The following is a 16183-nucleotide window of genomic DNA, read 5'->3' on the forward strand; positions in this document are numbered from 1 at the left end:
AATTTACAAAAAAACCCCAATTGTTTTGTGTTTCTTTCTTTAATGTTTTTGTAGTGATTCTTTCATCGCTCAGTTTATAACCTCAAAAATATGAGTATTGTGACAAAGGGAGTGGATTTCCACGGACCTCTAAGAGAGGAATCAGCAGGTACAGACTGCAGACAGGGTTGAATCCCACACAGTCTCTCCCCATATCACACAAACACACAGGTGCATCGTATGGGTGTTACTGATTTGTTGTCTGTAAGCGACGCAAATTTGAACTGCCGCATCTTCTGCTGTCGGAATGTATAGGAGCCGTTCAGGTGGTGCTTCGCACATGATGTCTGTCTTATTTATAGTAGGTGCATTTTCTCTATATAGGGGTTATTGCAATTGGCATTATTTTGTTGTTCTACTGATTGTCGGAATTATCAGCATCAGTATAATGACTACCACCCCTTTAATTTAGGAAAAAGGATTATTCAGACATTTCCTTTTCCAGGTGTACACACAACTTAATAAAGAGAATATCTTGACACACATTAACTGGAGATATTTTAATCATATTGATATGTATTGTCAGTAACGTTCTGCTGGACTCCATGACAGTGGGTTAGATACTTGTTTAGAACTAGTCAGTGAACAGATAATGGGTTAACGCACCAAGAGGGCTGCGAGGTTACAAGATGACGCTGTCAGACCATCTGACCGAACGTATGTAAGGCACAATAGTAAGAGGTATTTAAGGCTACAAGACTTGCAAGTAATTATACCCTCCAAAGTAGAGCTACATTTATGGGGCCCGTGCCTGGAATTAGTGGAAATGTGAAGTGGGCTATAGACATTGTCCACTAAGGTGTCATCCTCTGATGTACAGATACTCAGGGGTTCTAGACTACACTGAGAACAGGGTGTTAACAGTTAAATAGTGCAAATAGATTATATTTCTCATTCCTTAACTTATAAACTGAACCCTTCTGACTTTGGTTTGGCTCATAAAGACGATCAATAAAACAAGGCACAGATTTTTTGCGATCTGAATCTAAGAAAACAGAAAAAGCAACATCCTGAACTGTAGGGATATTCCAGTATCCAGGAGGAAAATAATTCCGCCATATTGGTTCCTCTGCCGATCTCCTCTCACAGGCCGAACACTTTAGGATCCACAGAGGATTTCAGCAACTCATTCCCGGCTCTGATAAACCTGCTCAGGGAGGAGCCTGTGAAAATATTAAACAAAGGCTGTAGATTATAGCCGGATGCACATGTGTCTGTATGGTAACGAGAACATTGAGACTGAACCTGGAAATACCTTACACACACTGCAGACATATCAAGTGTTATACAAGAGAACCCCAAAATTTGGGGTATTTCTTTGCAAATTGCCCACCTCTCTCCACACACCTAGATGTGTTACTAGGTTGAGAAGACGTTTTCAAGGAAGGGAAGTTAGGCCTTCATATTTATGTGCTCTGGGAAGACTCCTACCTTTTCTGCTACAGTCACTGCAGGATACAACCCTATTAATGTTATTCACAATGATTCTGCTAATCATAGTAACGTCATTAGTATGACTGGGTTGAACCGTGGTGGGCTGACAAGTTCAGGTAGTTGTCTAAGTGCCCACATGTGCAGCAATACTGCAATCAATATCAGGCAATAACGCAGTGACTGAGCTCAACTCAACCGCTATCCATGTAATGATCCTAATCCGTCATGGGAGTCGGAAGATGACCATTGATGGCCGGTACGCATGGTCATCTTTCAAATGCACCAACATGAGTAACATTGGGCAGCACAGTGGCCTAGTGGTTAGCACTTCTGCCTCACAGCACTGGGGTCATGAGTTCAATTCCCGACCATGGCCTTATTTGTGTGGAGTTTGTATGTTCTCCCTGTGTTTGCGTGGGTTTCCTCCAGGTGCTCCGGTTTCCTCCCACACTCCAAAAACATACTAGTTGGTTAATTGGCTGCTATCAAAAATTTACCCTAGTCTCTCCCTCTCTGTCTGTCTGTGTGAGCATGTGTCTATATTAGGGAATTCAGACTAAGCTCCAATGTGGCAGGGACTGATGTTAATGAGTTCTCTGTACAGGGCTGCGGAATTAGTGGCGCTATATAAATAGATGATAATGATGATGATTAAGTAGCCATACTGGACCCTGCTCTTATTGTACATTTTTATGTTGCTGTATGTTCCACAAATGTAATATTAGAAGAAGAGATGCTAAACAATCTCCCAGCATTTCTGCCTCCTTGATAGGTGACTGTAATAACGTTTGGGACAGATCTACAGTAATACTCCAAACCCCACGGCTTTCTCTGTACCACGCTGGCTGTAGGTCTGGCTGATTCGTATCGCACTTGTACTATTTCACAACACACTTTACCCTAGACTAGACATGAATCTTGTTACGGATAACCTCCTATCATGGTTAATACAGTCCCTCATGTTCGTGGAACAAAACGCAGCTACAAATTAAATTAAAAATAACTTTCAGAATATATGTCTAACTACATTTAAGTAAAACAAACCAGACGAAAACATTGGTGGTTCTTATTAAATCTACAACACTGTCCGGCTTCATTCCGCACTTACCTGCTCTGGACTTAATCCAGGAGATGGCCTTCCCCTCCAGTAACTCCCACTCATCTCTCTGCTCCTGACAGGAGGCGTGAAGCCAGATCACAGCCAGGAGCGTCGCCCACACTGCCGGGTCCATGTTCTGCAGAGGAGGAGAATATGGGTTTATACAAATGTTACCCATCTGGAGTACAGCGGCATCAGAATTCCTGCAGGTCTCACTTTTTTTATGCCCAATAAATTTTCCGCTTGAAGCATGGACTGAAAATTAATGATCCATTGTTTAATCAGTTCAAACACTCTGGCTCAGACATTTTCACCCCAAACCAATTATATTAATAAGCATTCATTAAAAACAAGCTACATTTTTTTTTTCTGGTAGGGGGGTAGTTACTGGAAAATCAATTTCTCTGTAGACATTATGTGTACAGGAGCAACTGATGTTAAGCTCCATCCATAGGAGATGGGGTCCTACTAGTGCCCCATTGTAATAATAATTTTTCTTCATCAGATCTTTCGATGACACACACAGTGACACAGCAAAAAGATTTGCATTGGTTATATTTTGGTCCCCGTACTCCTGCGGCCATCAGTCTGTTGTGCAGAATAATAGTGAGGTTGAGTTACTTTTTATTCAATTTAAATTTTGACGGACACATACATTCAAGACATAGAACCTACAAGGCCACACTAGACATGTTGCAATGGGAAAACAAACTAATGGGGCAGAAAATATGTTTGGGACAAACAAAAGGTGGCAGAAGAGAGACCATGGGTGGGGCAAAGGCTGTCGAACAAGATACAACGAGGACAGAGTGATGCAGATATGAGACAATAAATTAAGACAAATATAGGAAGTAATAAGACAATGGAGAACAAAGAGGGAAACAAAAGACTTGGCCTATTCTGGTTTTGCAGACATAGAAGCTGAAGATAGATGCTTAACACAGGTCCTGACTTCATCCTCTCCTCTCTACACCTTTGTGGCTTCGTTATCCCCTCAGGGTGCAAAGGTCTGAGCTACAGAAACTCTATCCCTCACTTATCCACTACTGAACTTGAGCAGTACAAGACACAGACAAAACAGGTTTCATTCCAGGAGCACATGGGGGGGAACCAGGCTTCAAACTTTAGAATTTACTATCAAAAAGGACTTGAAAATGAGATTTTATATTTACGTTAAATCCTTTTCTTTTACTCCACGGGGGACATTGAACAATGGGGTACAGAACCTCCTTCAGGACATGGGCACCTTAAATAATTGTAGCAATTAAATGCTCCTCCCTCTGATACCTCCCCATCCTGCAGGGAAGTCAGTTATTTAACTAACCAAGAGCCACAGGACAGAACCAGAGATAAACAATAAAAGAGAGAGAAAAACAACTCTATCCCTGAAAAATAAACATTTAGCTTTGGTAAACTTATTCTCAGGATAACTGGAGTGTTATTGGGTGGACGCCATGTGTCCCCCATGGACTAAAAAATGGATTTAATGCAAGTATAAATTCTCATTTTCTCTTTCATCCTATGGGGGGTATTCAATTGTTTCTTTTAACGCGCTAAAACAAAAAAAAACGAGCGCTCTAAAAATATTACCGTTAATACGGTAATTACTCGCTAAATTTCATCTCGCAGCTCCCTGAGCAGTGAGCTGAAATTCAGCCCGCTGGCAGCGAGTAAGTACCGTATTAACTGTTTACGCGCGCAAAATTACCGTATAATATGAAGTTTTTTTCGAGTGCTCGTTTTTTTTTGTTTTAGCGCGTTAAAAGAAACAATTGAATACCCCCCTATGAGTGACATCTTAACACAAACAGCTTTTGGGAAGATAACCCCTCCCATAGTGTTATACTAACACTGGAAGAAAATCACACCTGCTGTAAGTAATGTGGGATTGGCCAACCACATGGCAATTAATGCTGGTCCACAGTAAGACAGGTAGTAAGAAGGTAGGAAATCTATCTATTCCCAGGAAGCTAAAGTGAAACTGAATTACTGACCCCTATAAATCAGCAGACAGGCACACACTGCTCTCCTCCACTAGGAGCCAATTGGCTCGGCAAGCAGACACCATCCCGGATGATCTATATTAATCCAGCCTGTTAACTCATAACTATTGTTCTTATCGCGATACAGCAATAACTCAGCTAATATTCTGATCCTATTTAAAAGGCAGTGAATTCAGCAGCCCTTAAAACCAGCTTTCAGAAATGTATAATTACGAACACTAGTAAAATAGAAAAGAGGATTTCAGGCATCTATCTCCGTCCTATGTTAAACACATTCCATTCCTGACAGTTTAATTAGTAACGCTCTAAAATATACATCGGTAATGATATATATAACTAATATAGGGTACAGAAATCTAAAAGAGAATGTTTTTAGCAGAACCACTCAAACAAACAAATTAAAGAGGGACAATACGATATTTTAAATGTTGTATATGCAGTTTCTATTTAATCAGAATTATTTCTCATTAACCAAAGCCTCCTTGATCAGAGTTATGTTTTGTATGCAGTTTCTCATTGAATTATTTCATCTAAAAGTCTCTCTTCAGAGAAATCATGTATTAGTAACAATACTAGAATATGTAGATCAAAGAGGAACAGTGCGGTGTTTATTGGGGGCATTTATTGGGGTTTAAGCAGCTCTCATGGTCTAAGCCCCTGAATAGATTGTAATGGGGATCATAATTACTGCTGCCAAATACCAATTATATAAGCGATAGTATAAGCACATAAGTGACACCTTTTACAGGCTCTTTAAAACTGAAGCCAACAAACAATGGCAAGAATGTAACAGACACCAGTGAAAAGTAACAGCTAACATTCTGCAACGTTTATATTACATTCCATTACATTTAGACTAGTGAACCACTCTCTTATCTAACTGTGTCCTAAGCAGCCAGTAATCATATACAGATTTAACTATTATTTGAATTATATCAGTACATTAGGCATTAAATTACTCTCAAGTACCAATTAATACATAGTTAAGTAATTTCCAGTTTATTGTTGTATTTATACAACATTTAATCTGATCACTTTTTTACCTTTTTATTTGTTGACATTACTTCTATCTGGTTTTAATAATATTTCGCCGATTATAATACTTGTGTATTAGTATTTATATCTGTATTAATAAAGATTTATCTTTTATCAACAATCTATGTTTAATTAATAAGAATAAGAGGAGTGCCCCAATATAAGACTTCTACTCCCTAAGGAAGCACCCCGTGTTCAAATAAATGATGATGAATATCTCAGTTCTAATAGGAAAATATTTAATTTTGAGCAGTTTATTCTTTCTATTGTGTGACCCCTTTTCATTGTGGAACATAACCTGTGCGTAGAATTCTTTTCTTCTTTCCTATTTCCTTCTATATGACGGAAACAGTGTCCTGCAGACTCTTCTGACTACCCGCTGTCCTAGATGTATAGTACCTGGGAACAGTTCGCACTAAATCATCCACACCTTGCCGTCTTGTGTAGTACACACAGAATTAGACTGTGCTAGTGCCTTAGCCCAGGCCGTTTCTAGCCAATCAGAGGTAATCTCAGCCAGTGCGTACGACAGCTAGCCTCCCGCCAAAGACATCCCTGTCTAACTGTCCACTTGATCATAGCCTCATATTTTTCAAAAGTATGACAAGTCACAAATGAAGCCCCGCCATCTTTTATTTGGCATGACAGACAAGGAAGAAAAACCAAGGCAGATACAGAGTACACAATATGAAAACGTGAAACAGGTATCAATAGACACAACTCTGCAGAAATATACCATGCAATGTCAATGCAATGCCCCTCTAGCTAGCAGTAAATCTCTGCTGCTGGAGAGACAGAGGAGTGTGTAGCTGCTTGCACAGTATCTGAGCTTGGCAGATATTCAGTACACACCTGAATCCACAGGGAGTGCAAATTATCTAGCCTGGACCTGCATCTACCCCCAGGACTTAGTAGTTATATACCTTTATTTATCCGCCCTGAAAAGTAAAAGAGCAGGAAAAAGGCCGATACAAAGTACACAATATCGATAAATGAACCAGTCATCAGGAAAACTTAGCAGAATTTGTGTACAAATATACCACACAATCCTAATGCAATTCCACTCTAGCTAGCAGTAATTACCTTCTGCTGTAGAAAGAGAGAGTATAGCTCATGGTACAGTATCTGATCTTCAGTACACACCTGAAATCAGTCAGGGATGGGAGTGCAATGAAGCTGCTTGGACCTGCACCTCCCCCAGGACTCAGTCATATACAGGGCCGGATTAAGGGAATGGAGGCCCCTGGGCTAAGGGCGCCTCCATTCCCCCGTGAGGCCCCCAATGTGAGCCACCCGCCGCCCCCCCCCCGTACCCCGTGAGGGCGCCCCCCCCAAGCGCTTACCTGTCACTGTAGTCCTCCGTCCCCGGCGCGCTGTAGGCTCCTTACTGAGGAGATCTCGCGAGAGTTCACATGCGAGATCTCCTCAGTAAGCAGATTACTGAGCGCCGGGGACGGAGGACTACAGTGACAGTGCTCAGCAGCATTGATCGGGCTGGAGGCGCCCCCGCCCCCGGACCGATCAATAATGCTGCTGAGGACTTTGAAGGGCCCCCTGGATGCCTGAGGCCCCTGGGCTATAGCTCAGTTAGACCTCGGGTAAATCCAGCCCTGGTCATATACCTCTCATTATCCCTATGATAAGGAAAAGAGCAGGAGAAGAGGCAGCAGGTTGCTGGCAAAGTGACTGGTTTAGACTGATCTACAGAACACAGCTGCAATCAGCCAGGGAGGAAGAGAATGATATGGTGCAGGAGACTTTATTTTCACACCTCCCCCCAGGGCCCAGCAAGTCAGCAGCCAGCGCCCTAGAGGACAAACCTCCCTGAGCTGCGACTGTGCCTAGTGCTGGTCTACATTTGATGAGGTGGCCCCACCTGACCCTGATCCCCAAGTGGAGCCCTGGCTCTGCAGCAGCCTTGCTTACCAGGCCAGGCTCCACCAGACAGAAGCTGACCGTCTTTTTAACATCCCCTTCCTGAAGTCAGAAAGAAGGACTTCCCTTGCTGCAGTCCCGGTGCGGTCTGGTGCTGCTCCACCTACCCCATGATGTGGTGGCAGCACTGGTGCCCCAGCTGCAAACTGCGGTGGATGAGGCGCAAGGCCCCGGGAGACATCCCACATCGGGGAGCGGGGTTTCAACAGACTGAACCTACACAGTACTTCTTACCCTCTCCAGTTTGCAGCCCAAAAAAACTTGCCTGCACTAGGTGACCAAAAATTAAAATTACAAAAACAAAAACACAGACTGCCAAGGCAGCCCAGCAAAAACACACCCTTTTCTGAGGACACTCTAAATAATTCTAGCAATTAAATGCTCCTTCCTCTTATACCTCCCCATCCTACAGGGAAATCAGTTTCTTTAAAGTGTCCATGTCCTGAAGGAGGCTCTATACCCCATGGTCCAGTGTCGCCCAGAGGATGACAGAGACAATTCTGTGCGAAAAGTGAAATATTCAGTACAGAAAAAAAGAACGAACAAAAAAAGTGAATAGAAACCAGACAATTCTTGTATAGAGGACAAGGTCCCACTTGGAAATAGGAGGGGTAACCAGGTAGTTTTTCTTCCTTACTGCACTGTAACCTGTGGGCAGCTCTTAAACCCAATTATTATGTATGAGCCACATAGACCTCAAAGACACATCTCACAATCTTTTCCACGAACGGATTGAAAAGTTTTGGTTTTTAAAAATCACCCACCTCTCTTGAAGCTCTGCACAGTATCTGAGTTTAAGGACCTTAGTACAACATTTGGAAGTTTTAGGAGTTACATTGTTTGTCGATTGACTCACTTACAGGCTTACAATATTTCCTTTAGAAATTTATGCGCTTTTAAACAAAGAGTAAATGACGGAAAACCATCACAATAGAAGATGCTTTAAAAATCCCGTCCCTGGGGCGTGGTTTGACTTGCATGGTGAAGAGGCACAGATCAAGTGAGCTACGTGACTGCAATAAATATAGCAGCCAACTTCTGTATCATCATCTTACTATTTTGGCACCAAACACTACAAGAGATTACCCCTACATCCCAGCAATCCAGGAGACAATGGGGAGACAATGAATTCCGGGGGCCTCATCATTCAGCGGCCTAAAGTCCGGCAAATCCGAAATGCCTACTCCTCTACTTGCGCCTCAGGGGTCCTCCGTGAGAGAAACCTTCCACTCTCAGTAGCATAACACCAGCAAGTACCTCGAGGAACATCCTAATCTTATCCTCTTACCTCCTGAGGACACCTGGTACTCCCTACATCCCGGAGAATGGCCTCCTGCCCACAAGTAACAGATCCAGGTACTCATGGCTTTCCCAATCTAATGTCTTAGTCCCTTCCATCTGTCAGAGAGCAGACGGTATTGTCAGTGAGAGACAAGGTTCCTGAAGCACAGTTCTACTGGCTTCCTATACTTAACCTCACCACAGACCTCCCACTGCCCAAAACTGTGAAGAACACTCCTATCTGCCTGTCCCAGCCACATCCACAGTGCTTCTGCCCAATCACGCACCTTTGACCCATCCAGTGCCACTAAGCACTAGGACACAGCATCCAGGCAAGACTTCAGTCCAACCAACTCAACAGCCGAGGCAGACATTGGAACATGTCTCCATCTAGTAGAGAGAATGGCGCATAGGTCTTGCTGCACAATATAATGCACAGGCACCCAACTTCTCCCCTAACTAATTAACAGTCACCGACCTTTACCTATTTATACATTATCTTCTCTGGAAATATATATCAATCCCTGCTGGGGAAAAAAAACTACCTACGGTCATTAACCTCACCTTTAAAGTCCAATAAGCTCGAATCCCCTTTAAATTTCCTAGACCTCATAACCGACAGAAAGTAGAGATATGACAGGGTTCTATACCCCCAGGTTTCCTATATGACGGAAACAGTGTCCTGCAGACTCTGCTGACTACCCGCTGTCTTTAACATCACCTGGCCAGCATACTGGAGCCACATCAGATGTCCCACATGGTTCGTATTTAAAGTCACCATGAAATAACCATCTATTTAATGGGGGATAGCAACTTCCAAAATCCTGCTTCATAATGCTAATCAGCCAGGGTCTAAAACCTTTTATAAGAACAATACACCTGTTTTAGCTCTTTAGTGAATGGAATAAAATATTTGAAATAACTCATGCCTGTTGGCACCCCGGTGAGATCGCAGAGGCACCTCAAGGAACCTAGGCACACCGTTTGGGAACCACTGGCGCAGAGACCTTTAGCGAGCACGCATGATTTATTTGAAATATTTTAGCCCTTTAGTGAATGGGATAAAAGTATTTGAAATAACTCATGCCTGTACATTTAGTATCTCCATGGGGAATACGCAGTTTAAAAATCATGTCTAGATGGTACAAAACGCCTAACATGCTACATAGATTTTTACCCAATGGTTTTGGCCTCTTACTGGAGATGCCACCAGCACCAACTTGTATATATGATGGCATTGTACTAAACTTACATCATATTAGCAAACTGATCAAACTCTTGAAAGAAATAATGGGAGCCGACGTACCAACACATCCTGAGTTTGGCCCCTCTCTCCTCCTATTCTTCCATCACTAAATAGAAAAATCCCTCGTAAAGCATTTAAATAATGTTGCAAAGGCACTTGCACTGGAAATTCCCCTTACCTCTCTCCATCAAGGGATAATTCAACCACATAGATTTTTATTTGTCAATTTATGAAACTGACATGGCGGCAATTGATAGGTTGCAAGAATTCTCTGCCATACGGTTTCAATAGTTGAAGTTTAATTTTGCGACAACATACAATTCTTTCCCATTGTAGCAAGCACATACCCCACATAATGTTGACCTTACCAGGGATTTGCTGTACATAAGAGAAAGTGACCTACAACCATATCACACGCATATACCAGCAACATCCACCTCTCCCTCTAATCCTACATCCGTCTAGCTTCAGTTTTCTCTCCTTTTGTTCTGTTACAATTTCCATGTTTAATTTAAATTTGCTTTAACCCATTGACAGTTTACTGACAAACAGAAAAAAATTGTTAGAATATATTTCCTATCCCCAACATTATCCAGACACCTGATATTATCAGGAACATAATACCTGATCGGGGTTCTTCTCTTTTAGGTCTTTCTCAGATATTCCCAGGATTGTGGCTAATTCCGGGGTCATATTCCAGGAGCCGTCAGCATTCTGCAGGGAAATCAGCTTCAAGAGAGGGGGGGTCTCCACCGGGAGAGGTTGGGGAGGGTCCAGTGGAAAAGTTTGGATAGTCTCCACTGGGAAATGTTGTGGAGACTCCACTTCTAAGAATTAAAGATTGAAAAAAAATAATAGTCAAAAGGACAAATGGAAAATAAACCCTTACACACAACATAACTAGGATCAACCAGATACTGTATTTTATATAACTGTGTCGGTCACCATTAAATGGCATTTTATAAATGCATAATACGTGTATATAAAAACAACTCCTATAACATCACGTTTTTCTGTAGAAATTCTACATTTGTTTTTAATTTAATGTTCTTTACTTTCTTTCCTGTTGTTTTTTTATGTCCAATGCCAGACCCGTGGAGATCCATGTATTATTATTATTTTTATTATTTATTTATTTGGCACCACTCTGTGGCGCCAGATACAGAGGCAAGTAATAAATAGATGAGGTAATACACATAAGTAGCACAGATGAGTGTGAGTAATGCTATGGGGACTCAAAATGCAGCAAAATACATGATGGGACTTACAAGGGAGTCTGACAGTAGACAGATGTGGGACAATAGATAGAGAGGACCTTGCCTGTGAGAGCTGACATTCTAGAGGGAGGGGTGGTGAGAGGTAGTAGGACCAACTGAGTGAAAATGGAGATAGCAGACAAACAAGAAGAGGCAATGGATAGAATGGTTAGGAGGTGGTAGGATAAGCGAGCTTGAAAAGGTGAGTTTTGAGTGAGCGTTTGAAGGACTGAAGGTTGGGGGAGAGTCGAGTGAGATGGGAGTTCCAAGGATTAGGGGCAACACAGCAAAAGTCTTGGAGGTGAGCATGGAAAGAAGTACCTGTCACCCGCCGGGGTATCGGGCAGCTCACCCGACCCCCGGCAAACTTACCTGCCTCCGGCGGTCCGCTCCGTCCCGGGCGCCGCCATCTTGGATTCGGGTCTGCGCATGCGCAGACCCGCAAATTATGAAATCTATGCCTGTCCTCCTATTGGCCAGGCAATCCTGGCGCCAAATACAAAAGGCACTTCCTCCAAACCCTCAGTGCCTGTTCCTCAGTTGCCTTTTGGGTACCTTAGACTTGGCTACTCTGCTTCTATACTCGTCTGCAAAGTTGACACTCCGTTCAGGTACCAACCATCTATTCTACTAGTCTGCAAAGCTGACACTCTACTCACGTACCTGCTACTCGTCTGCAAAGCTGACACTCCGTTCAGTTACCAACCATCTATTCTACTAGTCTGCAAAGCTGACACTCTACTCACGTACCTGCTACTATACTCGTCTGCAAAGCTGACACTCCGTTCAGGTACCAACCATCTATTCTACTAGTCTGCAAAGCTGACACTCTACTCACGTACCTGCTACTTGTCTGCAAAGCTGACACTCCGTTCAGGTACCAACCATCTATTCTACTAGTCTGCAAAGCTGACACTCTACTCACGTACCTGCTACTATACTCGTCTGCAAAGCTGACACTCCGTTCAGGTACCAACCATCTATTCTACTAGTCTGCAAAGCTGACACTCTACTCACGTACCTGCTACTTGTCTGCAAAGCTGACACTCCGTTCAGGTACCAACCATCTATTCTACTAGTCTGCAAAGCTGACACTCTACTCACGTACCTACTACTATACTCGTCTGCAAAGCTGACACTCCATTCAGGTATCAACTATCTATTCTACTAGTCTGCAAAGCTGACACTCTACTCACGTACCTACTACTATACTCGTCTGCAAAGCTGACACTCCGTTCAGCTACCAACTATCTATTCTACTAGTCTGCAAAGCTGACACTCTACTCACGTACCTGCTACTATACTCGTCTGCAAGCTGACACTCCATTCAGGTACCAACCATCTATTCCACTAGTCTGCAAAGCTGACACTCTACTCTCGTACATGCTACTACTCCTCTGCAAGGCTGACATTCTATTCTAATACCTGCTATTCTACCTGCTGGGTTCCAAACTTCCCAAGAGGGCCTCGCGCAGTACTCTAGCAGGGGCCGCGACCTGCGAGCAAGACGCAGCTAAGACCATACTGCCTTGCGGCAGTTCCTGGCGAACACCGTCTGCTCGTTAGACTCCGCGCCCTGTTGGTGTAGTGCTAAACTGTGCAGACCCTAGGATTCGCATTGTAAAGACCTGCTATCGCTTGAGACCGTGACAGTAACGAGAGGTGAATTGAGGAGGAGGTCAGAGGCAGAGCGGAGTAACCGGGTAGGTATGTACATTGAGCCAAGGTAAGGAGGAGAAATGTTGGTAAGGGCTTTGTAAGTGAGGGTAAGGAGCATGAACTGAATTCTGAGCTAGATAAGGAGCCAATGAAGAGATTTACGCAGAGGAGAAGCGGAAGAGGTGCGGTGTTAGAGGAAGATGAGCCGAGCTGCAACATTCTGTATGTAGTACCATTCTAATAGTGTAATCAGAACAAAATGAGAACATATATTGGGCAGATAATAGAACACATCATTGTTACTTTGTTTTTTGTAATAGAGAAATCAGTTAGACAAATAATTTGAAGTTTTAAGAACACCAAGGGCCAGATTTGCTAAAAATTTGAGTTTGGTGGCCGTTTTAAAACACATAGCCGGCGGTTAAGTGGTCCAAACTGCCGCATTTACTATAGGGGACAGTCGTGACCTGACAGGACAGTTTTTATACCTGCTCCCGAATGGCAATTTTGCCATTCAGAACATAAGATAAAGCACCATTGACATTTAAATTATTTGGGTAATCATTATTGATTATAGGGCAAAATGAATATTAACTTATGGGGGATTTTTTTCCCATTATATTAAAGGAACAAAATTATTTAATTATTATATTATTCAGACACTATGTAATGCCAAACAGTGCAACATAAATAATTATATCCACCATTAACAATCAGTTAATATTATTATATATTCACATTTCCCCCATAATATAAATGCTATAAATTTAAATTTGCCCCTTCAATCCACCTCTTTTATTTTGGCCATTTGGTTGACGGTTTTGCAAACCCCAGCTTAGTAAATCTGGTAGTTTGTATGTTCATCATTGTTAAAATTTGGATGGTGATTTATAATTTGGTGGTTTTGAAAAATGTCAACTCTGGCCATTTAATGGCGGTTTGGGCTTCAGTAAATCCGGCGTTTTTTTAAGCCGCCTCAAAAATAGCCGAAAACCGGCGTATTTAACAAACCGCCCTTTGGTAAATCTACCCCCAAATGTGGTTTTATGTACAAAACACGCAACAGTTGTCAGTGCTGTGTGTGTACATTACCATTGAGCACAAGAGGATACAATGTCTGATTAAATCGTTGGCAGTACAGTGTTCTGATTGTTTGCTACATGTAGAAACTGTACAGACTTCTAATCAATTCTGTGACAGAATATTGAAACTTACCTTCCACACTCATTTCACACACAGCAACCGATGAACCGCACATCATTACTGTAAAAACATAAACAATGAAAGCTGTGAGCAGCCCAGATCTTTCTATCAGACCATCCAGTATGGGATTATCAGGTGTAACATTATCTCTATAATGTATCGATCTACATGACACAGACTGAGAACAGAAGACATCACACCTCTTAGCTGTTCTTTGCCATAAGTAGGGAGTAATGACTTCCTTTGTTCTATCGTTTCCCCTCCCTCTTATTTAATCCCTCCCTGGCATACTAGTCCAGTATATATATATGATGCTGTACACTTCCAACAATCATATAATGGAAGAAAATAATCTAGAGAATGTTTTATTGGTTTATGGTTTGATAAAATCACAGTGACACTCCTAGGGCTAGATTTACTAAACTGCGGGTTTGAAAAAGTGGAGATGTTGCCTATAGCAACCAGATTCTAGTTATCATTTATTTAGTACATTCTACAAAATGACAGCTAGAATCTGATTGGTTGCTATAGGCAACATCTCCACTTTTTCAAAACTGCAGTTTAGTAAATATACCCCCTAGATTCAAAAGCGAGCAAAAAGGATCTCTTTCTCCAAGTGCGAGCTGTATATTAATAACAGAATATTGTAACAAGAATGCATCTTTGATAAGTTGTTACATTACTCTTATTAACATCCAAAGGAGAATAGAACAGGAGTTTGTTAAATAAGGTGCACTAAATGTCCCAGAATGAATAGTATATATGTAACACTTCCAATAAAATGTAACTTTAATTAACTATAATATAAAAGAAACCAGCTTAATATATAAAATGATATCAGACTTAATAAAACCAATTGTGAATTTAAAATTGCTGGGTGCACTTGACACAGAATCCTGTCTTAGCAGGATGGGGGTATAAAGCTTACCATAGGTATGGGTGATGAAAGGTCAGCATATAGAATGATATTGATGTTCAAATATTTGTGGCTTACATAGCCATAAGTATATCGCTAAGCATAATGAGGAGATTATCTAAATATAATAAAATAGATCATATGGTTGGTCTCCGTGGTATAACAAATAGCTATGATCTATATAATTACTAGGTCCATATAGATATTAATTTATCTGCCTCTTTGCTGCTCATAGCTAACCAGGGATAGTGGAACAGTCAACACTAGAACAATCCCATCTGCAATGGTTGTTACAACAGTAGAGATAGAGATAGAGATAATCTATATCTATTTGTAATCTCTCGCCTTGACTACAGTAACCTCCTTCTCTCTGGCCTACCTGATTCTCACCTTGACCCTCTTAAGTCTATCCTCAATGCTGCTGCCCGCCTCATTTTTCTCTCCCGCCGCTCTATCTCTGCAGTCTCCCTCCAACAGTCACTACATTGGCTCCCCATGGCCTACAGAATTAAATTTAAACTCCTCACCCTCATCTTAGTCAATCTTCCCCTCCCTATCCTCATGAAAAACTCATGGAAGAGGCTGCTAGATCCGAAACTCTCCTAACCATAGAAATGGTCAAAAGGAAGACAGTCTTTCAGGTAAGGAATTTCAAGACCACAGAGTCCAAGGGTTCAAAAGGTGAATACTGCAAAGCATTCAACACCAAATTTACCAAAAGAACTGACACCTGAACCTTCAGAGAACTAAGGTGAAATATAATTTCAGTCTGAATCTGGCTTTCCAGCCCAAAGCATGGTTTGTGCCACACACTCAGACAATCCTTCGCTCGAAGAATCATGGCTTCAACAATCACACCATTAAAGCCAGACATTCTACACCATGATGAAGAAACAGTCCTATCTCTAAACATTGAGAGTCCCATATATTTGGGCCATACATATGTGTTTTTAAATTGAGAGCAAACTTACCAATGAGGTACCCCAGAGACCTCCAAACAACAAATCAGCGCCAGTACCCCCTCTCAGCTACTGACACCAACATGCTTGAAAGGGTGGGGTTATCCTGAAAGGAACA

General features: G+C 42.0%; 1 protein-coding gene across 1 annotated transcript in view; it reads right to left on the reverse strand.

Moving 5' to 3' along the window:
- Nucleotides 1–524: 524 nt before the first annotated feature.
- Nucleotides 525–16183, reverse strand: part of LOC142102186 (von Willebrand factor A domain-containing protein 5A-like) — a 70495-nt gene continuing 54836 nt past the window's right edge. The window contains exons 16-19 of the mRNA XM_075186885.1: nt 14203–14250; nt 10697–10899; nt 2582–2708; nt 525–1202 (exon numbers count right to left, since the gene is read on the reverse strand). Of these exons, the coding sequence (XP_075042986.1) occupies nt 1123–1202; nt 2582–2708; nt 10697–10899; nt 14203–14250 (458 nt within the window). The 3' untranslated portion in view covers nt 525–1122. The remainder of the gene's footprint in view (nt 1203–2581; nt 2709–10696; nt 10900–14202; nt 14251–16183) is intronic.

Source organism: Mixophyes fleayi, chromosome 1 (genome assembly GCF_038048845.1).
Source record: "Mixophyes fleayi isolate aMixFle1 chromosome 1, aMixFle1.hap1, whole genome shotgun sequence".
Taxonomy (NCBI): Eukaryota; Metazoa; Chordata; class Amphibia; order Anura; family Limnodynastidae; genus Mixophyes; species Mixophyes fleayi.